Here is a 27,968-nt window from a genome sequence, read left to right as displayed (position 1 = left end):
TGAGCCTTGGTGAATCATGGATGTTGATGCAATGTTGTTAAAACAAGTTGCTACAGTATTATTGATGGTTGCATGGACAAAGTTCAAGTATGTTGTTTAGCATGCTGTTCACAGGATGCAGCATAACTTTTTTTACAACTGTTTTGAATAACTTGCATCAATATGATGATTTTAAACGTGTACAACAAGAGCGAATTTCGTTTTAAACTAATCGGCAAGTTTGTTTACATTTTTTAGGCAAAGCCTATCAGAATGCCTGAATTTTGACGTGAAGCATTACATCATACAGTAACAGTAATTAGAAACCTCTTTCGGTAAGCACAGTCAAAACCGTATGTACAACAAATTAAAAATAGGTTCATAACACAAGCGGCTGTTGTTATGTCACATCCGCGTCGTAAATTAGGTGCATTCTTAAACTCGGCAATGCAAACTAGTCAAATGTAATAACTAAAGAACCATTTTTTTTAAAATAGTAAACAAAAACTAAAACTACTTCGCCACTAGACCTACCCATGGCTTCTAAAGATGGCTCAAGATTTGATGTCGAACTTTCAACTTTCAAACTATTCGTTACTTTTTCTGCATCATCCTTCTGTTCACGAGCAACTAATTCTTCCTGATGATGTGATTCTAGTAGGTCAACTTTGCTCTCGACAATCACAGCTGCATTCGTGGTATCTAGTTAATATACATTAGCGTGTGAAGTTAATGGCGCAAACTCTCCCCCTCCCAGAAATACCTCTTACACAGTCCTTTACAGATAGAACCGACCAACAGCTGTCCACACTCACCCATATCGGTATCACTGATATTGAAAATCAATGTGTCGGTCTTCGCAAAATTTCCTTTAGATTCAGCATGGACGTCTGCTAAAAAACCAATCAATTTCCCATCAATATTTCTATCCCTACTAGAGTAGTCTGCGTAACACTGATGAGTATGCAGGATTTCTAGGTATTTTAAGATGTTTTAAAAGAGTTGATGTCGAACCTTCAACACAAAAACTATTCTTTACAGCAGTTTCTTCACATCCTTGCTGCTGTTCCTCCAACCCCAATTCTTCATGTTCAATAAAGTCAGGTTGGTCCATTTTCTCCTCAACACACTTTCTTTTAAATACAGTAGGCAAGTTGGCTGCAAAAAATCACTACATAGTTATCTAGCTGATTCCATTCTAATTCAGTCTACTGGATGAATAGCATCTAGCATTTGAATCGTACTTGATTAGAAGTATACACACGAATATTGCCAAAGTTTAGCACATGCAGTCGTTCACAGCTCAATAACCGCGCCACTTTTTGGAAACGTTCCAACTTTCTATCAGCTTTGTTCGAAGTAATGCATTACAGCAATGCTATTCGATAACACAATATTTTTGTCATTAGCCATTCCGAAATTGCAATAAAGGACAGGAAACAGTGATATTGACAATGCATCATGGGGCTGTTTTGGGGACAAACCTTTTGTTTATCCCAAGCCTTTTGTTTATCAAATCACCACTCCATTGCCGCAACTTCGGAATGAATGAAATACAGTACTTTTGAAATACAGTACGCGTTTAGCTATAAATATAAGTTGATGAAAAGTTGAATTCAAAGATTTCGTTGAAGTTGGGTTGGGCTAAGCATAAAAGTTTTCAGCACTGTCATTATCGAAAAAAACGAAATTAAGATAACTTTAAATATAATTTGTATAAAGCAGTCTTAAAGGGAAAGGAAAGAAATGAGGGTTATATCTCAGCTAATGTGTAGATTTGTTTGCAATTGTGTCACAAAAGAAAAGCTGTTCTCATTTTTCCATTGTATCTACCAAATGCTTGCAATTTGCATACACCGTAGAGCACGCGGGACATCAATACTTTCACAAATTGTGCGGCAAATTGCGAGATATTTCAATTAATGGTAACATGGAATAGGAATTCTATCAAAGTTCCACCCTGTATCACTGAATGGCATTCATCTAAACGACTATTACCAACGAAGACGATCGAGTCTTACCTTCGTCACCAAACCTTTTTCGTGAACAAACGGAAGGCTCTTCGTCGCTTGAGCTATCCGATGTAATCCAGATTGTTTCTACGCTATTTTGGACGTCTACAAATTAATCCAGATGAAATATAAACGAATACAAACCTCATCATCAATACGTCTGATGATCAATCATTTTTACAATTAAATACCTGTAATCAATTTGTGGGAACCATTTTTTAGCGCAATCCTTGGAGTATACTCCAATATACGTGGAGTTCCCACAAATTGTTTATTTAACTTATATTTCACCATACAAAATTTCAAAAATGTCTAATGTTTCAGAAATATGACCTCTGATGAAAAAGAAAACTTTGTTTTCACATGAACGAATTCTTTACAATCCGATACATCTCGACCGTCAACCCACCCACGCAGTTCAAAACCTGCTACACTCACCCATTTTGGTATCACTCGTATCTAAAGGTGATTTCTTCTTTATACTGGTGGTAGGAATGTCACCTGAACGATTAAACAAGAATAAAAACAAATATGTCCATGTCGTATATAGTGATATCCTCATACAAGTATTCAACAAAACAAAAAATTCACATTATCAAATTAAGCTATGAAATTCGGTCTTCATCTTTTGACGTACCTTTGACTAGTTTTTTTTTTGAAAATTTTTTCCCAATGGGCTCATCGTCATCAGAAGAACTGTCATTTGAAGTATCCAATATAACGATCACATCTTGGTTCATTGGGACACCTGTTAGATGCAGCAGTATGAGTATCGATAAGGTCTTTAAGGTCTTTACTTTAAACCGGATTTACACCGGATTTGGCGTTAACTTACACCATTTATGGGTAAAATGTACGCAGAAATACGCATGGATACCAACTTGGTGTATAAAAACGTACTATTCTGCAGGCAGATAAAGGCAGAAAATATACAGATTTATAATATAACATATAGTAGGCGCGTGTTGATTGGTCGCGGGAAGCGTGTTTCCATAACTGCATGTAGAAACACGGAACTTGGATTTCGCGGACATCTGGATAATTTAATTTGGATAATAAGTGTAGTGTAATAGAGGCAAACATTTTTCTACATGATGCGCTAGGTCTTGGCCCTGGTCTGCAAACGAATACTTAAAATGCATATTGTAATACAGAAGTAACAATTCTCATCTTACCCTTGTCATCCGAATTTTCTTTCAGACGTTTCACAGACTCATCATCTTTTGCATTATTCGATAGAAGGTGGATGGGTTCTTGCTTCGTCCGGACACCTGGATTACGATAACCAATTTGGATTAAAAAGTACAATTGAGACAATGAAATTCGCCAAAAAAACTCGTTCTGATGCGTTCTTGGTAAGCTTTTTGCCTGCACGCCCCTCGTGTTCACAATGCAAATTTCGATCAGTAAATCTATATACATACTAAAGGAAGTCCTATTTTATGTTTCTATATCACTGTTTTAAGAGAACGGCGAAATAGCCTACCATGCAGGAACCTATTAGTGAATCTACATATTAAAGGAAGTCCTATTTTATGTTTCTGGATCAGGTCTTAAGAGCAGGGTGAAAAAACCTACCAAGACCCTATACAAGTAAACAAACATCAAGGTAAAAGTCCCATTTTATGTTTCTAGATCATTGCTTTATCCCCATAAATATGCATGTGGTGTATAAAAAAATTGCAGGTATTTCTACAGCATATTAAAATGCTGACTAGTATAGGAGATTGCACTGCTCGATGGATTAAATAAATACGAGAAGCAAAAATCCTACACGAGAGATGAACAAATATTTTCCGGGTGGCGCGAGACAATAGAAAACGACTTTCGTTTTACAACCAATTTATCTTCAAGAAGCTAGGAGGCAAGCTAAAGTTCCGGACAGAATAATTTTTCAAACTCCATGTAGACTATTGGACGGACTTTCAAACTCTCCAACTCACTTATACACCATATTATGATATGCAGTATGATACGAAAGTCCTTACTCGTTTTCTCCATGTCCAACTTTTTCAAACGCACTTCGCCATCCATCAGACGAGATGTAACAGCAGCACTGTGCGATTTCCTTTACAAACGTGGAAGAGATATCGTCAAGCCACAAATTCAGAATGGTTTCGATTCACACTGCATGACAATGCTACGAAACAGCTTTCTATGCAAAATGGGTGCATTTTTGCTTGCTCTTTCATCAATTTTTGATATAGGGAAGTGAAATAACCTTGACTATGATGGTACTGAACCGTTAAGAAAACGCGTTCTATTGGAAATCAATTACAGTTTTGTTTCATACAGAAATGTGCCATGTTAGAAAAATAGTAGCGAGCTCAGGTCTTATACAGGGTGTATCAAAAAAAAGGTAATCCAACTTTGGTGCGCTATTGTACGTGAATTACTCATTCTATTAACGAATTTTTTTCACATTCCGAAAGGTTAGGCTTTTAACCATCGAATGACATGTTTTTGATAACAAATGGTGAAAAAATGAGCAAATAGGAGGCTGCTAAAAAGTGTTAGTCAAAATCGCATATTTTCACCTCTGAGAGTTGGGACTAAAACCATTGAAAATGAAATCTCTTTGGGATTTAAATGAAGAATTTTGCTTTTGAATAAGCGACCCGCATATTCATATTAAGTAGGAATAAATCACATTAGGAGAACATTCTAAGCAATGCGGCATAAAACTAGTGCAAGCTGTGACATGTTGTGATTAATTGTTTTTTTCTATTGTTATGCACTGCTTTAATTAGGCTCAAAGGTGAAAATATGCATTTTGACTAACACTTTTTATCAGCCTCCTATTTGCTCATTTTTTCACCATTTGGTATTAAAAAACATGTCATCCGATAGTTAAAAGCCTGATCTTTCCGAATGTGAAAAAAATTCGTTCATAGACTGAGTAGTTCACGTACAATAGCGTGTTGAAGTTGGATTACCTTTTTTTTGATACACCCTGTACAGCACTGACCAGAAATAACCTAACAAAAACTGCGGTTAACTTATGTCAAACCTCGGTCTGATCGCGGTTGAACCGAAGTCAGAACAAGGTCGAGCCGAGGTGTCTCCGAGGTTGAACCTCTGTCGAAACTCGGTCTCACTGACCTTGACATACATATCTTAAGATGTTTTCGACATAATTATTGTGTTGTCGTTCTGAGCAATTCATAACATTCCGTTGGGAAGCGAACGGCAACCGCGATCGTATTTTTTCCCCTGCGGTCGTCTGCGGTTTCTATCGATCGCCTACAACCGACTCCCAACCTAACCGCAACGAAGGGTTAGGTTATTTCTGGACAGTATTTCTGCAGAGTTGCAAAAAGAGTTCAACCTTCCTCCGGTAGGATTTCAAGTTTTGAAAACCTTCCTCAAAATGACGTTACGTCAGTGAGTCAAGTGGCAACCAGCATAAACAAATATTTGTTTTTTTAGTACATGCATGTGATCAATTAGAGTGCTCAACTTTTAACCTTCCTCACAAACCTCATTCAAAGCAAACCTTCCTCCGGGTGGTACCCGCGTACCCGCAGCTTTTTTGCAACTCTGTATTTCTGTAGGTCGAACGCATTAAAAGCAATAAATTATAAGCTAAAATACCTCATCATCTATTACTTTTATTGCATTCGGAGTGTGGATGACGATAGCCTTTCTTCCCGTCCGCATGGTAGATTCGATGAATCTATCCCTTTACATACCTTGCCGTATTTTGTGGTGCCATTGTCACTGACACACTTTTTGTTTCGCTTTTTATTGAGTTGGCGGAACGAACGTTGGTAGTCTTCGGCATCATAATCGTTCGCCGTTCTCGAACAAAAGTTCGGGTGACAGGAGGGAGATCCTGTGAAAAAGCCCAAAAAAGATTTGACAAATATATTCATCTACTGAAAATTTATTTTCCAACCAAAGTTTGTTTAATACAGTTGATCAATTTAAAAAATGATGCTTTCCATTCCTCTTCATAACCAGGGCCGAAACTGGTCGCAGGGAGGGGGGGTGGGAGGAGAGGTGCAAATATTCAAATAATAAATATTTAAAGCCTAATTAATTTTTGTGCTTAAGATTCTCATTAGTAAAGTCAAGTGGGGTATACCACCACTATAATGTCAATTGGTATATTCCTGTGATCAAAAAAGACTGATTTGTATACTTGCCAGATCTTTGCCACAACCTTGAATATCAACTTTGAATACCTTTTTGTCACCATAGCAATTTCTTAAATATACCCATGCATGCATGGTTTTCACACGCATACGCCTGTATACTAAAAGCTCACTTACACTTAAACTTAATTGAGTGTGAAATTTCAATCTTCTCATGACGTTTTCATGCCGCAGTATTTTCAGTCGAATAAGAACTTGATGTTCAGTGTTTCCCTTAAGTAATTTCTTTGATTACGAGATAACTTTCTCATTGATGAGAAAAACAAAATTCTCATGACACACTCAGTGAGTGTGAGAAGGGGTAGACTTTTTCTAAATCTTAGGAAATTGTTTTCCATACCTTAAAATGTGACAACAGCAAGTTTTCAAGTTTGACCAGGTTTCGTAGTTCATAATCCTCGTCTATTTCATTTTTCCCTTCAAGCCACGCGATCAGATCGCGGCTGACATTTTTAGGAATTTCGTCCACGCTCTGTAAAAACAGCTTACAGAACGAAATTGCCTGCTCCTGACCCGCTGACAGCTGCATGGAAATTCAAATTATGGTTTAAAATAATCAAAAATGTAAACCTTGCAAAATTGTGTCTTTTTTATACTGGTAATGGTGTGTAAAAATGCCTCAGTGGTGTTACAGTTGAGAGACCTTGGGTCTTTTATTAAAAACGTATACTGTACTGTAGTTGTATACCGGTAGTAGTGTGTATAAAGAAGGCCTCGTTTGACAGTTGAAACACCGTGGGTAGTTACCTAAAAACCTCACGCATTAGAAAAAAAAACGCGTTTCAGTGGTTGCTATAGACTCTATATTGTCGCGATTTTTCGATGGGTAGAGCAAGTACACAAAAAATTCTGAACGATATACTACCCATTTCCGTAAGTGCAAATTCTTTCTGAAGTAAATGTGGCTATTAGCATTCAAATTCAATATTTACAATAGGCACGTTATAATAGACCTTAGAAGGGCTTACCTCACGGGACTGTCAAACAATAAATTGCAATGCAATGTGGGAAATATGTAGGAATAAATAACCTCATTTTACATAGATTGAAAACTGTGTGACGTAAGCACCTTTAAGGTCTATTCTATTCGCCTATCCAGTGTATCAGTGTTTAATAACACGCACAATAGACCTTTTTCATCAGGACGTCAAACGCGGAAAGTCTGATGCTACATGAAGTTTGATTGGCTCGATAGTTTTGTGGAGCCAATCAAATTTCGTGTAACATCAGACTTTCCGCGTTTGACGTCATTATAAGAAAGGTCTATTGAAAAGATCGGAGGTGAAAGACCCACGATCATTCCATTGACTTAATCCAAATGTGGTAGTGAATGAATTTGATAGCTAAAATCAACCTAGGAATATATCTATAAACAGAAAAATTCAGGAACAGGAAAGAACCGATCCCTACCTGATCTAAGTCGAGGCTTAAGATTTCTAAGACATCAGGAATCCAGCGCTTGGCAGAGATATTCAAGAAAGATTTCAAAGAATTCTTCAAAAGAAATTCCAAGCAACTTATCATGGTCACCATTGTATTATCGTATCCTTCAGAGGGGATTTCAAGTTCATCTGAAGGAAAAAAAACATTAGAGTGATTAAATGTTCAAAAAGATCACGTCCCACATATTTGATCACATCCAAACGTTACCTTTCAGACAGTCGAAGTATTTGAAAACCACTTTAACTGCTTTTTCCGCGTCGTCACCAAACACAACCACAGACTCCAAAAAGCGCTTAAGCCAAGTTAACATAAGAACCTGGAATGATTCTTCTGGGTCAGTAACCCTGGAATAACAAGAATATTTCAAAACAAGATGTTGCATTACTTGAGTTGTTGTGCATTGGGCATTCGCCCGGCCCGAGATCTATTTTACAAAATATAGAAGTAAAGTTTTTTTACAAAATAGCATATACAAATTAAAAGTTAACAAAAATGTATAAAAGACCAAACAAAAGATTGCACATGCAGTTACTATTTTTTTACATAAATCACAAAAAGTCCTGATCACGGATTTGAAAAAAAAACTTATAACCCAAGAAAAATTTCTGGAAACAAAAAAACTGTTAACATGCATGTTGGATGTAAGTAGTTTCCGGTGAGCGAGAAGATGTTAGAAGTGAAAATTTATTGTAATTGAATCTAAACTGATTTTTTATCTCCAAGCTGTGATGCAATCCAGTTGAACAATTTAAGAGAACGTGTTTGCAGGACCCCTCCAGGAGATTTCTACACTATGGGGCTGTTTACATGCATGAGCCCGGTTACCCGAGATTCAACATAGCGTGAGAGGACTTTGAGGTATTGAAATTAGTCTTTAAGACACCAAACAAGCACATGCTATTGTTGTGGTGATTATATGACTGCCAGGATCAATGCCAGGATCATGTTATCTGCTCATTTCAATACCTCAAAATCATCTCACGCTTCGTTGAATCTCGGGTAACCGGGCTCATGTAAACAGCCCTTAAAACTGACTTACAGAAATGTACGTAATAATTTTTTTATAGAATAATAAATCCAAAATTGACCAACAATAATTTTTTTCCCGTTTCTCGGCATTTTACTTGTGGCTCAACCAAAAAAGCTGTTTATTAGCAGTTTGCAGTCATAAGTTTTGTTGAAAGCTATTGCACGTAATTCTTATTGCGATAATTTTTCTTAATATAAACACTTGTAGAAAATAGAACATATATTAAAATTCCCAGCATGGCGCTGTATATTTGAAATTTCAGATATATTAGATCAATCTTAACGGAATCTAGCTGTAGCAAGTTTACTATACGCAAGTTGTTTTACAGTTCTTGATGATCCTTTTTTGAAGCAAACGAAGCTTTTAACCAGGTAAATTTAGGTGAAATTCATTCTATTTTCTGTAAAAATGCGGGCATTTGGAGAAATATATTGAGAGAAAGAGGTCACAGCGAGAATACATTATACATTGCGTTTGCAACATAAGAATCAAAGGTTAATAGAGCTCACGGCAAAGGATCTAATATAATGATATCGATAACTGGATTCAACTTGGGTACGGCGGTAATATTCAATGAAAATTTTTAGTATAATATCCAGGGCTGAAAATACAAAACATCCTTTAAACTGAAAGTGAAAGCTCCCTCACTCCATATGCAGTCTGTACATGTTCCATCGTTGCAATTTAGTGTAAAGCGCGCAATAAACCGTTTTATTGGGCAAATTAGATCACCACAATTGCTGTTCCAGAACACAGTTTGTTTAATATCTATAAGCATGCATTTTTATAGAGCTACTGACTTTTATGACTGACTGCTTTAACAGTTAAACTCGTCTGCACAGCGTTCAAGATTAAACACGACGTTACACTTCCTTCTAACACCTCCCTACGAGTCTACTGCATGTGCTGTACCCATCTTTGTTCTTTACCGTATCATTTATAAAATTTAGTTCTGCTACTGTTAGAACGTATACGACACTATGTTTTGATACTTGGGTTGTATTGAGAACCCGCTGTTTCGGCAACAACTTTTCACCAAGTGTACAGGGTGTCTCAAAAAAAACGCAACCACTTAAATATGCAGAACATCAATACATCTCTAAAGCGCAATAGATAAGCACCTCTGAGAATTGAAAATGGCTCTTGATCCTTCATTTGAAATGCTAAAAGTCATTTTAGCTGAACTATGGTGCAAACCCAAACGATATTAATATTCTTGCATATTTAAGTGGTTGCGGTTTTTTTGCGGACACCCTGTAGAGCAATTCCACAGAATGTCCGTTACCACAACAAAAATATTTCAAAAAAACTGCAATCTATTTAATTTATTACAAAGAGAAAAATATCTAATCTTATACCACGAAACTAGTCTCTTTGCTATTTTACGTGGGAGGTTGTTATATAACAACTCAATAATATTATATGAAATGTACTCGCGGCATACATGAATGATATGCTTGTCATAACAAAAATCACTCATGCACAGAATTTTTCAACGCCTCTGCATTCCTTGCAAACTACTTTGCATAAAGGATCTACAGTATTTGTACAGGGTGTCCCCGAAAAACCCAATTTAAATCACCTATTGTTAACTTGTTCGCAAATTATTACCCGTGAGGATTAGGGTGGATTTCCACTTGCAGGTGAACAGTTCGCTATCGAAATATTTGCATGTTTTCTTTTGAAATCTGACAGAATAGATAAATTTGTTCAGTTTGACTGTGAAAAATGCAAATTTTTCGTTAGCGAACCTTCTCTGGAAGTGGAAATCCAGCCTTATGGCAACTGATAAAATGCTAAATACAAGATAAATGCTAAATAAAGTATTGCCAGAGAATAGGGACATGTCGAAGGTCATGTATGGTGCTTGAGTTGAAAACTTACATAATGTTAGCCATATTTGTAAAGTGTAAATTTTGTTAATAAAATCATTTGTGGGTAACAACGAATTTTACTGTCATCATGCATAAAAATGCTTATGTCAAATACTTACACACTTAATATTTATACTGCTTAGGCATTCAAACTCTAACAATTACATTAATTGTTATGGGTGAATTCAATGGTTTGGGTCTTTTTTGGGACACCCTATATAGCGTGTCTCAACAATTATGAATTATTAATAATTATGAAATACTAAAGGAATACTTTCGCTTTCCGCTTTCCGAAAATCTCGCAATTTACCGCGTTCAGTATCACGCAATCCTGCACGGAAAACCATTCAGTATTTTCTTTATAAAATAACTACAATGAAACGACGGTCAAATTTCCCGCGCAAAGCGGCATTGTAAACTTTCCGTGCAGGATTGTCTCATACTGCACGCCTACGAACCAATCAAATTGCGTGTTTCATTTAGTTATTATATAATATAAATTCCCAGCATACTCAGTATTAGAGACTTTGAAATGACAGATTTTTCACTCGCAAACCTTAATAAAATTTTAGCATATCGCAACAGATTACGAAGATTGTTTGAAACCGAAATTCTTCCTCGTTTCAACAAATAAACTTCAGATGGGTAATTTCGAAAGTGGAACCGACAGCCAGACTCGCGGCGAAATTGAACAGCTACTGAATGTGGTTGAAAATCTCCAAAAAGAAGGAAAGTATAACGAGGCGCTAGCCCAATGCCAGCGGGCTCTTCAACTTCTAGATGCGCCCCAGTACATTAACCTGCGTATGAAGTTTTACGGCAATATCATGCAGCTCTACATCTTAATGAAAAGGTTCGACGAGGCACTAAACACGTATTACAACCACTGTGTTAACGAAATAGAGCGCACGGATGAAATCGAGCCTAAAGTAATACAGTCAATCGTCGATTTGCATACCTTGTGTTTGTCTGAACGCGATGAGGAAGATGAAAGTGCGCAGATTCAGCGCCTGCTTTGGAATGAGAGAGGAACGTTTAACATGTCGACATCCCAATAATGCACATTTGCGCTTGCAAATTGTGCTGTTACACTAGATAACTTTCCTTGTAACTTGCAATGCAATTCTACTCCTGAATTCTACTCCATCTAAAGCTGACAAATACGAACATTTCTTACGATCTGCTAACGTTTTCTTAGCATTTCGAACATTATTTACTAATTAACATCCCTCAAAATTATAATTGCATTGCAAGTTGCCAGGAAAATTGCATAATGTAACAGCGCCTGTAGCTGCGTCGTCCCAGTGAACGCTATGTAAACTGGAACGATAATTTGCTGCCGTCTTGAAGCAATGAAGGCAGTTTAATGACCTGAGACCAGTGGCAGTCTATTTCTCTTGTTTGTGTCGGCCAGTAAACTCTATAACGATAACTGTAGATTAAATTACCCAAACTTTTTGAAGCCGAGATGGTCAATTAGGCTCCGTTACCATGGTTCTTCTATGTATAGAACACGCGCGATTTTTGCGTGGAGCTGTCACGAAATACAGTTACTTTAATATTTCTTCAGTTTTTGCATGAAAATATTCATTTTAGTGTCCAAAAAGTCTTGATAAAACAAAAGCTCACCGATGTTTTTGACGGCTTTTTCCGAACTTGTTTTCAAGTCACACAATTGAATGGGAAAACTTTGCTAATTTTTGCTTGCAAAATTTACATTCTTTAAAAGACCGCGTTCTCTAGTTGACAAAAACACGTTGATATGAAGAAGACTACATAAAATGATGCAAATTTGTTTACACAGAATATCGTAATCGTAAATTTCCGCGTACGAGTGACTGCTAGGGGCCTGGATCACACCAACAATCACCATAGCAACGGAGCTTCAATTTCCGCAATATTGGCTTCAAAAGTTGAGTCGGAATTAACGTTCCAGTATATAGTAGAGTTCGCTGGTGTTATAAGTAAATTAGCTTGTAGGTACACCACGTAAATTTTTAGGTAAGAAATAATTACATTTGACAGTTTCGTTAATGCTTTGGTTATTTTAGAGTAGCACCCCTACCATGGTATAATGGGAAAACTAAATACATATATACTGTAATTCTGACTCGCGCGGTGTCCCGCGTGGTTTTGCATGCCCGCGTGGTTTTGCATGCCATTCGATTTTAGACTTTGACGCCATCTTGAATGGACTATGTCTCACATCTCGCCTCGATTTCTATGTGACATACTCGAGTTTGGAATCCTATTACTGTACACTATCAAGTTCTTATGGGATGCGACCACTTGAGTTTTGCTATTTATGAACTTTAACTCTAGCATAAGTTGTTCACATTTTGTTCTCAAGTCTTTCTGCAATCGTAATTTTTTTTCAATGTTTTGTTATTCGCCTTAATGACACTTCAAACTAGCCTTGTAGTTGTCCTGTTTATTCCTATATTTATTATCACTGCCAATCGCCATAATTATGCACTAGACTAAAGTTATATAGTTATATATATTTCGCCGTATATTAGCATGCAAGAAAAAGTCCATAGACATTATAGTACAAAATCATTTGGTAATAAAAAATCGAACGCACTTGCCTAATCTTTGATTACTACCAGTATAACCATTATCCCCGAGCGAGCGAGGAGCGTCATGTGAGGGTAGTAATTCCGCTGGGAGATTTATTACACCCGGATATTTTGACAGAGCATAGCTGAATCAAAAGTTATCTAAATTCTATGTTATTGACGTTGGACGTTCAACGGTCATGGTTGTTTTGCAGCGTCCTGATTAGCCGAGACAAAAAGTTGGTATTTTATTTGTGAATTACAACAGAAAACGACGAATTTCGCTTTGCGCCGGGACCAGGGAAAAACATGACGAAATTTACCTGCAGTAGGGGAATTCCCTCAAACGAAGCATCAAGACTACATATTTCCTGGTATTTACATATTAGGTATAGCTCGTGTTGACAACATGACAGGATGTTTTGCAAGAAATTTACCAATACAAGTATACGATAATGTACGATTACAAGTAACGATGCTGCTCTGAAACCAAGACAGCTTTTAATCAGGTAAATTGATGCGAAATCCATGTGAAATCTATCTATTTTACGTTTATAGGAGTACGTGCATTTATAACACATTTGAGAGAAACAGGTCTGGGCAGGTTTTAGCAGCAATTTACAAGATAAATATTGAAGGAATTTAGTCGTTAAGCTTGACTTGACTTGGCCACGAATGTAATAAAAATGAATCATCACATGGATGCAGCAACATGACACTTTCGTTTATCGCGCTTCGATAGCAATAAATGCCAATATCCGATTACAAACTCAGAAACATAATCTCTAGAGCTTATCAATTATTAAATACAAAACAATATGTCATTGAAGTGAAAGTGAAAGGTTCAGCGCCGCACCGTAAGCTATAAAGCAGGCTATCATAATTTAGTGGTGCTAGTAGTGCTATTAAACAGTTCAATTGGCTTTCGATTTGGCGAATTTTCTGGCGATTTTCATCATCAATTACTGCTTGAGGAATAGGTAATTAGTTGAATATTATTGTGTATAGATACTTGCTGTTGCATTACTAATCGACGTGTTCATACTATGCAAAGCCGAGGCAAGCCTGGCTTCTATTTAAATCTCGCGTTTTGAATGCGTTTCGGCGAGGACTGGCCCAAAACATCAGGAAAACCATGCACTCTTGATATGCTCAGATTTTCTAGTAAAGCCTTACAGTTTAAACTACAAAAATCAAGTCAAAAGCGGCACGTCTAGTTCTAGACACGTAGTCGTAGAGTTAACACGGTTATTGAAATTACCGATTTACATGGCTGATTCATGAAGTTTAGCTCGTCTGAAGTACTGCATGAGTGACAGGTTTATGGCAAGAGCACCTACTAACTACATGCGCCTTTATTCAGCCTATATATCGTATTCCATTTCAATTTTCTTTAATTCTTTCATGTACATACATGTCATTACATACATGTTGTTTAAAATGTCATATGACTACAAACGGAAGTGCTTATGAATTCATCGAATTCGTAGTATGCTAGCGTCGTAGAAAGTATATTTTGTTACTATTTGACTCTAGGAAAGCGGCAGAGTTTCCACTTAGTAGTGAGTGCCGCGAACATATAAAGGTGGCTGATGTGATAGAATATTTTTATGTGTATGCGGCCAACAATTACCGATTTGAATACGGTAAGTATATAAAAGACAAATTTACATCTGGCCTATTTCCCATCCGTGAAAATGCCGCGGCGTCCACGACAATTACAATTAAATTGCGATTAGCCAGCAGCACAACGGAATAACAGTATGGCTTGTCGCAACAGGTTAGGGTAAAACGCGGATACGGACGGACGGATAGCAACGGATTGGCGGACGGACGGACGGACGATTGGGTAAAACGCGGATATGCCTTTTAAACGCCCGAAAATCATATTTTATACCATATCCGCGTTTTACCCGATTGGGTAAAACGCAGATATGAAGTTTAAAATTTGTTTTATTGAAAAGCAAGTTATCCGTCCGTCCGTCCGTATCCGCGTTTTACCCTAACCCTTGTCGCAACGGCTTTATGCATTCATTAAAACCTATTCAATTTAATAGTGAGTCATTGTAACCGAAGGGCAAAATATTCCATCCCACAACACGGAACTAGCTCTTGACATTCACATTCTTTTGCAGCATAACTTGCAGCCATAGTCACGGAGTCAAAATTAAATTTACTTCGCTGATACGAGATAGCTCTAAAAGGACATTTTCTTGAGTGAATTGTCAACAATCTTATAGAGAGTTTGGCAAATACAAAAAAGCGAGCAAGACCTGCTCATCAACAATAGCATTAATTTTCACAAAAAATAACATGTATAAATTGTATCGCCGGCATAGTTGTCGAAATGTAATGTTGTTGCTAAGTAATTTGCATCATTTCATGTTGCAAGAATTCGCAAAAAATTCAACAGTTATGAGCTTTCTGAGCAAAAGAGAGGACAGACTAATAAAATAAACGAACACGTAGCTTGTCTCGTATGTCAAACGTATGAATATTTAGAATATTTTTTATTTGAAGCGAAGTTGTTTGAAGACGCTGCCACGCCGCTCCCTGGTTATTTTGGAATTATACTTTAGAAACGCCTGATTTTAGCCGTGCCTAAAGTTTTCAAAAATGCTTATTTTTCAACAGGTTATAGGAACATATCGCTTGCTATCATTTAGAAATAAACGTGACAACAACACGAAGGGGAAAACAGCCAGTGACTCGAAAAAACATCAGATATCTAAATCCTTCACGAGAAACGAACAAATCACATGGATGATCCAAGCGGCGAAGCCGAATCTGTTGCGAAGGAAACTGTTAAACCACTATCGGAAACGCATACCGATGATGAAGCATCCTCTTCTAAAGAAAATGCGGAGATTCTGGCGTTGGCACAAGAGCGGCAATTGCAAAAGGATGGACAAGAAACAAACGATGATAGCCAAGTAGAGACGTTTAAATTGACTGAATTTGGATGTGATCCTGGTTTGCCGGAAGCACCTGAAAGTAATGCATCGGCTGAAAAAACTCAGAAATGTAAAAACGAGGAAAATGAAGAAACATCTTCTGAAATGTCTTTGGAAGAGAGTGAAGATAACAGCGAAATCGAAGGCGAAGCGTCCGCTGAACCAGTGGTTCTGACAGGAACTCAAGAGGGAGAATCACAAAGCACTGGACCTGATGATACTGATGATCAGTTAACTGAATTTAGTGGTGATTCTAGCCTGTATGGAATATCTGGAAGTACTGCAATGGCCAAAAATGGGGGGAAATGTGGAAACAAGAAAGAACCCCATTCTGAAATGTCTTTTGAAGAGAGCGAAGACTACTTCTCGCTGAACACTGGATTAGCCGATGATAGCTCTGTTCCTTTCTTGTATGGAAGATCTAGAAGAAGGAATCCATTCGTGGACCAGTCCTGGGGAAGAAGGGCTGGACCTTTCTTGCATGAAACACCTAGGACTCCATTTGTGGACGAGTTCTCAAGAAAAAGGGCTGAACAAGCAGTGGAAGCTCAACGATTGGCCGAAAAGGCCCAAGAAAAGGGTCAGTATGAGGAGGCGTTATCGTTGTGCGAGACTGCGCTCCAAACGTTATGTTTGCATGAAGATATTAACCTACACGTGATGATTTGTGGAAATATCATGCAGCTACATTACGTAATGGGAAACACCGACGAGGCACTGAACACATATTTTGATCGCTGTCAGGCAATACTCCAGAACAGTATCGATAGAGTCGATAGTAAAGTTATACAGACAATCATGGATTTATATTCCTTATGTTTTAAAAATGCCTGAAATCAAGGAAGACGAACGATGACATATGCCATTAAATTGCTGTTAAAAGGGATTATGGGGTTTGTCTAAACGGTACACGTTTTCTCGTCGGGATCACCAATTATAGCACCTTACTGTATATTTTGTAAGTAGGACATATCGATAGAATTTTATAGAAGACTTAGTTAAAGTGATTTCTTACACACGAACTATTCAATCACGCAAGAAAAGCACGTACTTTTTGGGCACTAAAAATATCCACATCAACCAGGAGGAATTTCGTTTTAAACTAATTGCCATATTTGTTTACATTTTTCAAGCTAAGCCAATCAGAATGCCTAAGTTTTTAATACTTCATGTAAATTGGTAAATGTACCTTTTTACTGGAAAAAATCGTAAAATTCATGTATTCTGGTTGGGTTACTGTAAATGTAAACGAACTTGCCGATTGGTCTAAAACGAAATTCACCCCTTGTTATCCACATCTGATTTTATTATGTACATAAGAATTTTGCCACGCATAGGCAAAATAATCAAATGTGATCAATGATTTTTTATCAAGTGATTAATAGCTCAGTCAATCGCCTCAAAAAGATTTATTGCGAATTTAAATCGGTTAAAGAAACATACTTTAAAGCGTTTGTTATGTCACATCCGTTAATTGAGAAATGCTTACTTTTGACGAGTTTTGGTCTCCGCATTCTGTTCCATTTTTCTGAACAAAGGCATAATTCTCTGCATGCAAACGAGAAGGTGCAGGAAAAATTGATATATTTAACAAAAAAATTAACTTCGCGGGCAAGAAATTTCGTCAAAAGATTGCCGATCCTCACGTATAAATGATGTGACATGCTGTAATGACCTATAAATGATGTGACATACTGTAATGACCATTTCAATATTGCGGTCGTATCGCGATACAGTGAACTCTATATTTACACTGGAACGATAACTTACACTTATTTGGCAGCAATTTTTGAAGCCGAATTAATTAGCAGTGCCAGTTTTTTTAGTTTTTGCCCGCGCGAGAGGCAACCGCGAAAAAAAACAATACAAATGCACTGGCACTAGGACTGTAAGTCGCGCGGAGTGTTCCCCCCGGTAAAAAGGCTTTTTAAATAGTGCTAACTAAAAAAAACAAAAAACAATAGAGATAATTTTCAGTATAGGACATACTGTGTGATTTGCGGGGCATTTGCACACAATTTGTAGGAATGAAACATAATTAAAAAAATTCAAACCTTTGAGATTGGTGATCGTTGTTGTCGTGGGCTGGGCCGCCGGATAATGCTGTATGTTCATCACTTGCCTCCAAGTCTTTCATTTTATAGCCTGGTAACTGCTGCAGTTCATTACGATATGCCGGGTGTAATACAACCAGCAGGAAGAGATCAGTATGCGTCAGATTTACGTGCTGCCAGATGCCAGATTCGAGACGTTTGAGTAATATTAAGAGGCAGTTCAGCAGAGGCCAAAATTCACTATCTCGTCCTGAAATACAGTTTCGAAAATATTTCTTTTAGTCTCTGAAAGAAAAACTTTCCTGGCTAGTCCCTGTCGATCTGCATAACGTTGCGTCGTGCATGAGAGTTCTGGATATAGTCTAATAAATAACCGGAACGATATATCCTCATTGTTTTTGTGAAGCCAAAATCGCGGGACTTTACCAGACACAACGATACTTCAATAGGGAGGTATCGTTCCAGTTATTTATTAGAGTTCATTAGGTTGTCTAAGGTAAACCTGTTTTCAAGTCTTTTTTTCATTTTATTTTACGCATGCTTAGAACTGTTTCTAAAACTTCGAAAATAAAATAAAATATATATTGGGGTAAGATATATCCTGATACAATCTACTTATTTTCCTGAATAAATTGTTGGAACGTTTAATTTGTAGATTAACTCAGGCTTAGGCTAACCGAATTGAACAACCGACGCAGTCCAGTTTTCTGAATCATGCATGCATTTTGTTTTTACTAATTTTATCTAAGAAATAATGAATGGAAACAGGAAATGAAGAATGGTTAGTACAAATCTAGTAAACAGGGCAAGTAAACAGGGAGGAATTTCATTTCGAACCAATCAGCAATTTGTCTACATCTTTAGTAACCCAATTTTTTATTTATTTTTTAGCAACGCTACTTCCAGTAAACAGGTACATTATTTACCATTTTACATGAAGTATTAAAAATTTAGACATTCTGATTGGCCTAGTCTGAAAAATGTAAAAAAATAGTTCAAAGCGTGATTCCTTTATGTCCAGTTAGTGCGAACTATTATAAATAATCATTGTTCTCGAATAGTATGTTGTAACTGTATTAGCTAATTGTTACTATTTGAAATAGCACAATTGAAACTTTGAGGACTTTTAAAAATTACAGTGAAAACTGGCATCACAAACGTAATTTATCGAGAAAATCAATACATAGACGTCAGGCCTTCAAATATCGACGAATTTCTACGCTTACGCATAAATGTGATTAACTGAAATCACTACTGGCATGTGGTTCTATACTCGAAGTTTTTAAGATAATAATTGAAATTAAAGTGTATATGTATATATAACATTCAAAGGAATTTCAGAATAATTCGTGAAACGTACCAGAATTAGGGCAGTTTTCCTGATCCATCGCGTTAAGAATGATGTTAATGAACTGGTCATGATGATCACGACTAAGCAGCTGATATCGTATTGTTCTTGCTTCGAACTTTTCTAAAAGTGTACACACACTCGCCCAATACTCCTTCTTAGTTTTTTGAAAAAGATGAGACGGCAGAATTCCATCGTTGGCAATTTCCCAATCCTCTGAGCCCAAAAGGCCAAATTCCGAGACGTTTATGATCCATTTCATAACGTCACTAAGGTCATCAAAGTCATCGCATGATATTGAACCGAGAAAATTCACGGTTGATTGAGCTAATTTTCGTACCTAAACGAATGTGCCCTTGGTTAATAGAGTTCTATGGGATGTGGGTGAAGAGAGAGGGTGCACCTCTAACCTAAGCCAGAGGAGGTGAAGGAGGGCTGCAGCATTTTATGTCCGTCAACTAAAATCAGTTCAAATTTCAATAATAAATAATATCCGTTTCAAATTTGTCTTTAAGGTGTAAGAGCCTTGTTCATAGCACTAACAATCTAAGTGGCACCTTAATTACCACTTCATTTTTCACTTACATTCCAATATCCTTACAGCTGGGGCTTGTACCCAGATAAAACTATATACTCGCACTATAAAGCTAATATACTCTTTATAACGTGAAGAAAAAAGAGTTTCCAATCTTTTTTAGTATTAGTTTTAAAACAAGACGAAATGCCCAATGGGCTCATTATTCTATTCATCTCCAATGCTGCTAAATTTTGTACTAATGTCTAGTAGACTAGTAGTAGACCCCCCCCCCAATACATTAGATAGATGCAGAAGGTACAAAAACAACGTACCTCAGAATTTGGATGGATGACGAGTATATACAGCCCAGGTAATTTGCTATAAAACGGTAACGGCGAGCCTAGTGCCTCTAGACGCAACAAAGCTTCAGTGGCAAGGCTTGCTAGCTCTTTGCTCCACAGTAAATACGGAAAGATCAGGATTTCGTGCAAGGATATTGACAGCATCTCGGAAAGTTCATCTCCAAACGACATTTTTACCTAAATAAGTATCATTTTCTAATAACTCTGAAAATTCTAATATGGCCTCAAAGCTCCCACGCGTGTTTCTGTAACTGTATAGAAACTCGGAAAATGTTTTCCATTTCTTAATTGTATACCGCCAAAATGATTTGATTACTTTGCACTCTCTTATGAATTTCTCAAGAAAATGACTTTTCTTATTTAAAAAAAAATATTTTCGTGTTTAGAAATTTTTTTTTTATTTTGAGAAATTATTTTTCTTGATTAAGAAATTATTTTTCTTGATTAAGAAATTATTTTTCTTGATTTAAGAAATATTTTCTTGGTATAGAATGCTGTAAAACTTTTCACATCTCGATCACAGCAATAAACAATATTTGAAGCACAGTTCCTTTTGGCAATCACTAATGCTAAGGATCTAGCTCTAGATATGGTCCCTGTTGGAAATATGCAATTTTGGTCAAACCTTGGGTCAACTATGTATCTGTGGAATATTTACCTTTTCTTCAGAATTGCTCGTATCTGAATGAAGAGACTTTTTTATGTGCACGCACAGTCTTCTGGTCTCCCACGTGAACAGTTCCTACACAATTGCAACAGATATTCAGAGTAAAATGCAATTAAAACAAAAAAGAAACAATTAATACCATACTAAAACTGTTATACAGTACCTTTACAAATGCTTATCATTAGCATGATACAATTATCGGATGCTGATTGGTTGAGAGCAGTACAGTTATTTCATTAATTATACATCTTCCGAATTCAATGGCAAACACTGCAATTTAATTGGCTGGAAGGAGTGCGGTTTGAGGATTAATTGCACCATTCGCGAGTTGTAATTGCATTATATGAATAGACTTTTTCATAATGACGTCAAACGCGGTAAGTCCAATGTTACACGAAGTTTGATTGGCTCGATAGTTTTGTGGAGCCAATCAAATTTAGTTTAACATCTGACTTTCCGCGTTTGACCTCTTTATTAGAAAGGTTTTATTGCGGAAGTTAAATTATTATTAATTTTATAACTTTGTATAAATTGTACTATATACCAAGTATTATTGCTGCATAGATTTAACAGTCATATTGAAGCTCAACAAGTTGTATCTTTTGACTACAAAAGATATATAATTAATAAGGACTAGAACGAAATAAGTCGGGCAATTAAATGCCAAAATCAAACTCGTGGTTAACAAGCCCACCTCTAGCTACAATTAGAGATGAAGAGTCCTTGTGATGTCAATAGTTTTACTTGCCTTTCGTGATGATGCGTTTCTTTTTAAAAAGTACTGCCTTGCATAATGGTAAGCCATTACACAATCCAAACAACCGGTGAGGTTTAACTGCATTTTGCGTGTGAGGTCATCGTCCATTTCTGGGGAACAAAATTCTACCAGGACTTTGGCGTTTGCTTTATATCCGGACATACACCAGAAACACTCCATTTCTAAAAGTAGACGTTGATGCGTGATACGGTTGTAGCAAAGGTTTACCAATCATTTTCTAGTACAGGGGGGGGGGCACAGGGCGCACGTGCCCATCCAAAATTTTTCAAGAAACCAAAAGTGGCCTTTTGTAGAGCATATAAACCACATTAGTTGTGTCCTTGCAGCTTTCGAAATCAAACCGTCCCCATACACATATCTTTAGCTGCCCTTTTTATTAACCAAAAGTGCTCCTGGAAGCTGGTGCTCCCCCCCCAGTCTCTGGATGCTTCCTACACCCCTGTTCTAGTAGATAAATCCTTTCCAAGAACAGAATACAAACAGAATAGAATGATGTAGGAAAGGTGAAGCTTCAATGCTTCATTTCAAAAGCAAAATGTTGTCATGAACAGAGAAACTGCAAATTTTGTGGATGTTCGTATTACCCCGGAAACGTCTGAAAAATGCAATTGACTAAGCATAAAGGACTTGCTTCGCTTATTTTAAGCATTCTTTGAACACAAACTGCCTTAATATTAGATGTCATTTTGGTAGTACAGTACAAGGTAGTTCAAAGTTGGCAGTACAAAGGAGTTGTCAAAATAGTTCAGACATGTTTCTCATAAATGAGATTAGAAACTCAACCTGAAATTTACAGTCTATCCAGGCGAGGTCTCATATAGTTAGCTATGTACTGCACACATCATACAAATCTTCAGCTGATCTTGATTGAGAAACTATAGGAAAAATTGAATGACATTATAAATAATTGTTTAAAATCACTGGTAAATCTGCAGGTATATTTTGTACGGCACACCCTCATTATTACTATTATTACAATGCTACTTGAAAATATAGGCTTATTTTCTGTGTGTTTCTCCCTGAATATTTGCATATGTAAACATAAATGTAAATGCTCATAGGAATAGTACTGTATATTAGTAGGTTAACAACTTAACACAAAAGGACATCTACCTGTATTGGAAACATTTTTATAAGTCTGATAGTATTAACCATGGGCTTCAGTATTTTGATTTAACATGACTATAGCCAATTATAATGAATCAGGCACAAAATATGTTACATTCCAAGTTGTACGGGGTTTTTGACAAAGAAAAAATACTTATGCTAAAATGAGGTATTGAAGGGTAAGGGTAGACACAAATTTGTCGTGTCATAACAAAACCTCAAACATTGCATGACCAATGTGCAATTATATAAAAAATTAAAGTCTACTTGTATTATTGCATTTAAGTGAGTATTTTGAGAGGTGCAATTGACTGGTTTAATTAATCACAGAAGAGAAGTCTAGAAGGGGGCAATACAAACAGTAAAATGGGGAGGGGGAGTAATAATACAATAATATACAATAGGTTATTTTAATTTATCAACTTAAAGGTGTTTCTAAAATGCTCTGAATTATATAAATATCTTTGTCAAAGGAGGTGATAAAATTCAGTTAAACTTCCTCATAATAGACGATTAGGTGATGCCTTGGCTTGGCCGTTTGGGATGATCAACTATTAGCATTATGCCTCCAATATGTCAGAGCAACCTACTTCACTGATGTAAATTTTTGATCAATATTTATTTCAACTATTTTAATCAAATAAAGAACCCTCCTGACATTTAAATATGATGAAATAATACTTTTACATAGTTATCAATTGCAACAAACAAACGGGTATTTTAAAGATTATATCAAATTTGGCGCCACGTGCTCATAAATATTAAATCACCTGTCGTAGTAAATGTTATTTATAGTATAACAATGTTTATATTTTGTCGTAATATCAGAGTTTGAAGTAGACCAAAGTGTATTCAATATAGCTGTATCACAATTAACTCACCTACAAATTCATCAAGCCATTTTTGGAGCAAAATATTCGTTAAATTGCTTGTGCAGTTAACTTGCTTTCATTTTGATCATTACTTCATGTACGCAAAATAAAGCAACAGGACTTCAACACGTGGACTTAAAAGGTTGTTTTCATTGAGATGAATAATAGGTTTATTCATCTCAATGGTTGTTTTCCACTAGGCGGAACTTTCCACGCGGAGCGGGGTTTTTCAGATGGGAGTTTTTCATTGTCTGCGCGCTTTCATGCAGAATTGATGCGAGAAAATCTAATAATTAATGTGAGAAAATCAATGAAAACTCAACACTGTGTGCAAAATTTCACTTACACGCCTAAAAACGATCAGGTTGATGCAATATTGATATGATCAGGATGGAGCAATGTTGTGCTGCCCACATTTTTCAGAGTTGTTATCAACATCGAACAATATTGTTACACCCGATTCATTTTCAACTATATTGTTCAATGTTATTACGTTGTTGACAGTGTGAACAATAGTGATTGTTCCATGCTGATAAACCGCAGGCTAAGAGTTTTTAGCCGTGTAGTGGAAAACAGGCTTAATAATGACATCAACAACGGAAAGGGGAAAACACAGACCCCCGATTCGCCTTCATCCAAAATCATCTGGCGGAGATCCGTTAAACACCCTATAATTTGAAACATCTTAAAATTATCCATTTCTGGTTTGGAGTTTGGACAATATTGCTAATGGCACTAACGATTTGCTAAAAATAGACTCTGGACCAAAAAATGCTTCACCGCCTTTTTAATACAATGCTGTAAGGGAAATGCCCTTTTTACGGGAAAGCTGAAAATCGAAGAACTAAATTCTAGAATGATTGTCCTTCTCTTAACCCCAACAACGTAATTTAACAAGGGTATGATAACCAAGCTCAGTTCCTTTAGAATCCGGATCGTCACCAGTATCTCCAAATCTAAGTTCAGTAACAGGCAGCGTGTTCTTGTCTGTCAGGTATCCACTGTCTTCACGCCATGTTTCGTCATTTTTGTCACAATTACATTTGAATTTACGTCCACCTGCACAGCTGTTGGTCATTCCACATGAACAGTTTCCACTGTCGACTGCCGCTCCGCCCCAGTAATTCATCTTTGAACCTTGACGTGATACCCACCAACCATTCGAGTTTTTCAGCAACCTACTACCATGACATTCGTATTTTATAAACTGCTCACAATACTTTGACTGATTCATTATGACGACTATCTGCTCCGTGGAAATGACATATTTAATCTTTCTCTTATAAGAACCCGGGCGATTATATCCGTCCACAAGTGTCCTCGATTCACTGTCATGTCCAATCTCTGTCACGCCAACACCATTCTTTGAAGTCATGTTACAAAATACTCGAACCAATAAGTTAAAGCCTTGTGGTTTTATAGAATATATCCCACTCACAGTTGCTGGATTTTTTGTTCGTAAATTCGTACAAGAAGTTTCAACATAAATTGAAGGCGATTGGTTGGTATCGTTCAACACTCCTGTAAAAATAACCGTCCGTCTAAGTCATTATTCTGTAATACTTTGAAAACCCATATTTGCGTCTAGATTATAGGTAATAGAAGCTTTACGTTTCAATCATCGTTTTTGCATAGACGATACCCATCCGGTAAATATAGTACGGTAAATAGTCGTCTTTCTTTTTAGTCGTGATTATATAAACGCATCATGGCGGCTGATGTGACAGAATATTTTAGTAGTTTGGGGTACAGATCAAGAAAATACATATTTATTGTAGACTTTTTCGCATCGGTTTGGATGACGTTCCGGTCGTTTCTTGCAATTTATCTGTTGTTATTTCCGAAAGATTTTTAAACGTAGCTAAATTAGGTATTACCTGTGGAGAAATTTTGTGATATCTCTGGATTGCTTGTTGAAACTCGACTCGGAGGTATCTAAAAGTGAAGAAGCTTTTATTGCGAAGCATCAAGTATATATGCTTGGTAGATGTAAAATTGCATGCTTTCGGAGTTTTCAAACAAAACAACATGAAATACAGGATATCCTTGACAACTAGTTTGGCCAATATTGCTATAGTCCACTAAACTAAGGTAACTATATAAGGTAACACAGCTGCATGTCCATTGTCCTTTCACAAGCAACCTCTACACAAGGCCTGACTTTGCTGAATTCAGGTAGCTGAAAACTAATTTTGACGATACCTATAAATGATTGAATTTCGCCGGTAGATTTTTGAGTTATCATGACTTGTTTAAAAGCAACCCGTACCAACTTGTAAAAATGCGCATTATACCTAATTAGTTACTCACCTTTTTGATTATAAAAATGTGCTTGAAATTTTGGTCAATCGAACGTTTAACAACATCAGATGTGTCTTGAATGGCCTTGTTGTTGAGCTCACATCGACCTTTCCCGATTCCAGAAGTTTTGTAGTTAACCGACACACAAGATCCATGGTCAACGCAAAGTATACTACATTCTAACTCGGTTTCAGCGTGTTTGGTTTCGATGACGTGATTCGCTAAATATTTACCATCGTTTATACGAAAGAAAACTTGGACAGTTTGGCATTTGCCCAGATGGAGTATTCTCGTAATAAGAACTAGAATTAACGCACAATTGATGCTTAACAAGACAGACATTCTAGAGGAACAGCACTGATTATGTATACATTTTTGACGCGTATGTATAGCTTTTAATTAAAAAAATTCATTAACTATTAATAGCAAAATGAAATATTATTTTTCCGACGCAATATTTCACACGCGCATTTGCAAATACTTTGATGTAAGACGTCCTGTTAATGTGTAAACATTAAAAACAACACGTATATCTATGGAGCCAATCCTTTTAAAATTACTCAACTTTTCCTTCACAATAAAAGGTCAATACCGAACTTAATCCATATATGCAATGCTAACGCGCTATCATATTTTTGCAATATTGCACGTCGACCTGTACACTACATATTAAATTTACCAAATGCATACAATCAAAATATGTCAGTAGACCTTAATTGAAGTCTATTAAAAAGGAATTAAAAGCTGACATACAACATCACTTTTTATGATTTTACTTTCATTTTTAATGAATATTTAATATTTATGAAAAACTGATATTTCTTACGATTTTAAAATTGAAAACTGACAAACAATATTTTTAGATAATTGATGTACATTCATCAAAAGTTTCACATGATTAAAAACTGTCAAATAGCAATTCTTCAGTTGAACCGCTTTTAATAACTTTAGCGACTCTTTAGTAGCTATGAAAATTAAAATTAAAAACTGGCAAATATTTTTTTTAGTTATTCTCTAAAACGCACTGAAATCCTTGGTTTTTGCTCGATATGCAAATGTTTTTTTCAGCGGGAAATGAGAATGAAGATATGACATAATTCTGCGTGCTAGCTACTAAATACTGCGGTCAAAATCAACAGGGTTATTCATAAACAACATAATTATGTCGAAAAGTGCAAATTGAAAAAGCGACATATTGCTTTAAAGGAAGTTCATGCACTATTGTGACTAATGTCCAATGTGATCTTTTTAATTAAACGTGGCGAATTTTTAGATCGAGTTTTGAATGGTGATTTAAGGTCCTTTTTCACCACAATTTTTCATATTTAGATACCAAATAAATTATTATCGCAACCAGTTATAGCATTCACGAACACTTCGTTACCATTGCCAGGGTATATGGACTTTTTTTAAGAGACAGGGCTATATAGACTTTTAATAAGAGACAGGGCTATATAGACTTTTAATAAGAGACAGGGCTATATAGACTTCTAATAAGAGACAGGGCTTCACTCCCAATAACCGTTTAATTTGGTCCCACGACATCCCATCTTCTGGTGTTTTTCGGTAATAGTCCTTTTCCATGACTTTTTGAGCCTAACCCCTTTTACCTTCAGGACTCCACTCCAAGGCTTGCTGCGTAGTGTTACTCGCGGGTTTTCTTTCCACTTCCTTCGTCTGATGACGACTTCTACCCTTTCTTGTTCTGTTCGCTGCCACAGATCTTTATTATCTTTATCTATCTTCTCTGGCCAGAAGATAGTTAGGATGTAGCGGAGTCTACGATTGATAAATGACTGCGGCTTCTTGATGATGTTTGAAAGTCAGCCGCCACGTCTTGGAGCCGTACAAAATAACAGATTTCACGTTAGAGTTGAAGATTCTCAATTTTGTCCAAAAGGAAATATTTCGCGATATCCAGACAGACCTAAGCATGTAGAACATACTAGATTGTG

The 27,968-nt window shown here is 36.6% G+C and overlaps 3 protein-coding genes across 4 annotated transcripts in view; 1 reads left to right on the top strand and 2 right to left on the bottom strand.

Annotated features, from left to right (window-relative positions):
- Positions 1–23,792, bottom strand: part of LOC114517509 (probable helicase senataxin) — a 36,629-nt gene extending 12,837 nt beyond the window's left edge. The window contains exons 1-19 of one of the 2 annotated variants that reach the window (XM_028537267.1): positions 23,722–23,792; positions 22,517–22,608; positions 21,704–21,894; positions 20,947–21,030; positions 20,259–20,465; positions 19,422–19,749; positions 18,062–18,311; positions 7,799–7,935; positions 7,559–7,719; positions 6,489–6,671; positions 5,684–5,826; positions 3,980–4,059; positions 3,167–3,262; positions 2,629–2,739; positions 2,430–2,492; positions 2,001–2,096; positions 994–1,137; positions 795–872; positions 514–681 (exon numbers count right to left, since the gene is read on the bottom strand). In XM_028537267.1, coding sequence (XP_028393068.1) covers positions 514–681; positions 795–872; positions 994–1,137; positions 2,001–2,096; positions 2,430–2,492; positions 2,629–2,739; positions 3,167–3,262; positions 3,980–4,059; positions 5,684–5,826; positions 6,489–6,671; positions 7,559–7,719; positions 7,799–7,935; positions 18,062–18,311; positions 19,422–19,749; positions 20,259–20,465; positions 20,947–21,030; positions 21,704–21,892 — 2,518 coding nt within the window. In that variant the 5' untranslated portion in view covers positions 21,893–21,894; positions 22,517–22,608; positions 23,722–23,792. The remainder of the gene's footprint in view (positions 1–513; positions 682–794; positions 873–993; positions 1,138–2,000; positions 2,097–2,429; positions 2,493–2,628; positions 2,740–3,166; positions 3,263–3,979; positions 4,060–5,683; positions 5,827–6,488; positions 6,672–7,558; positions 7,720–7,798; positions 7,936–18,061; positions 18,312–19,421; positions 19,750–20,258; positions 20,466–20,946; positions 21,031–21,703; positions 21,895–22,516; positions 22,609–23,721) is intronic. The other variant, XM_028537268.1, reaches the window with a different exon arrangement.
- LOC114517511 lies at positions 14,548–18,189 on the top strand. Its single transcript, XM_028537269.1, has 2 exons — positions 14,548–14,699; positions 15,688–18,189. The coding sequence occupies exon 2, from the start codon at positions 15,813–15,815 to the stop codon at positions 16,839–16,841; it is 1,029 nt and encodes a 342-aa protein (XP_028393070.1). The 5' UTR covers positions 14,548–14,699; positions 15,688–15,812; the 3' UTR covers positions 16,842–18,189.
- A 791-nt stretch (positions 23,793–24,583) lies between the features above and the next one.
- On the bottom strand, positions 24,584–26,355 carry LOC114517621 (contactin-associated protein-like 2). Its single transcript, XM_028537408.1, has 3 exons — positions 26,023–26,355; positions 25,590–25,647; positions 24,584–25,233 (listed from the first exon to the last, which is right to left on the bottom strand). Exons 1-3 carry the CDS (start codon positions 26,353–26,355, stop codon positions 24,584–24,586), a joined length of 1,041 nt encoding a protein of 346 aa, XP_028393209.1.
- Positions 26,356–27,968: the final 1,613 nt, after the last annotated feature.

Source organism: Dendronephthya gigantea, unplaced genomic scaffold (assembly GCF_004324835.1).
Source record: "Dendronephthya gigantea isolate DGI-Jeju-01 unplaced genomic scaffold, DenGig_1.0 000009F, whole genome shotgun sequence".
Classification (NCBI taxonomy): Eukaryota; Metazoa; Cnidaria; class Anthozoa; order Malacalcyonacea; family Nephtheidae; genus Dendronephthya; species Dendronephthya gigantea.
The sequence above is the reverse complement of the archived record's forward strand: the minus strand, read 5'-3'. Positions and strand labels throughout refer to the sequence as shown.

What these genes read in the sequence shown, in the direction of transcription:
- LOC114517511 (XM_028537269.1), top strand. Translation starts at nt 15,813, where the DNA reads ATGGATGATCCAAGCGGCGAAGCCGAATCTGTTGCGAAGGAAACTGTT.
- LOC114517621 (XM_028537408.1), bottom strand. Translation starts at nt 26,355, where the DNA reads ATGTCTGTCTTGTTAAGCATCAATTGTGCGTTAATTCTAGTTCTTATT. An exon ending in ACATTTTTATAATCAAAAAG is followed by an intron (nt 25,648 to 26,022) that starts GTGAGTAACTAA and finishes CTTCACTTTTAG; the next exon opens with ATACCTCCGAGTCGAGTTTC. An exon ending in ATCACAAAATTTCTCCACAG is followed by an intron (nt 25,234 to 25,589) that starts GTAATACCTAAT and finishes TTATTTTTACAG; the next exon opens with GAGTGTTGAACGATACCAAC.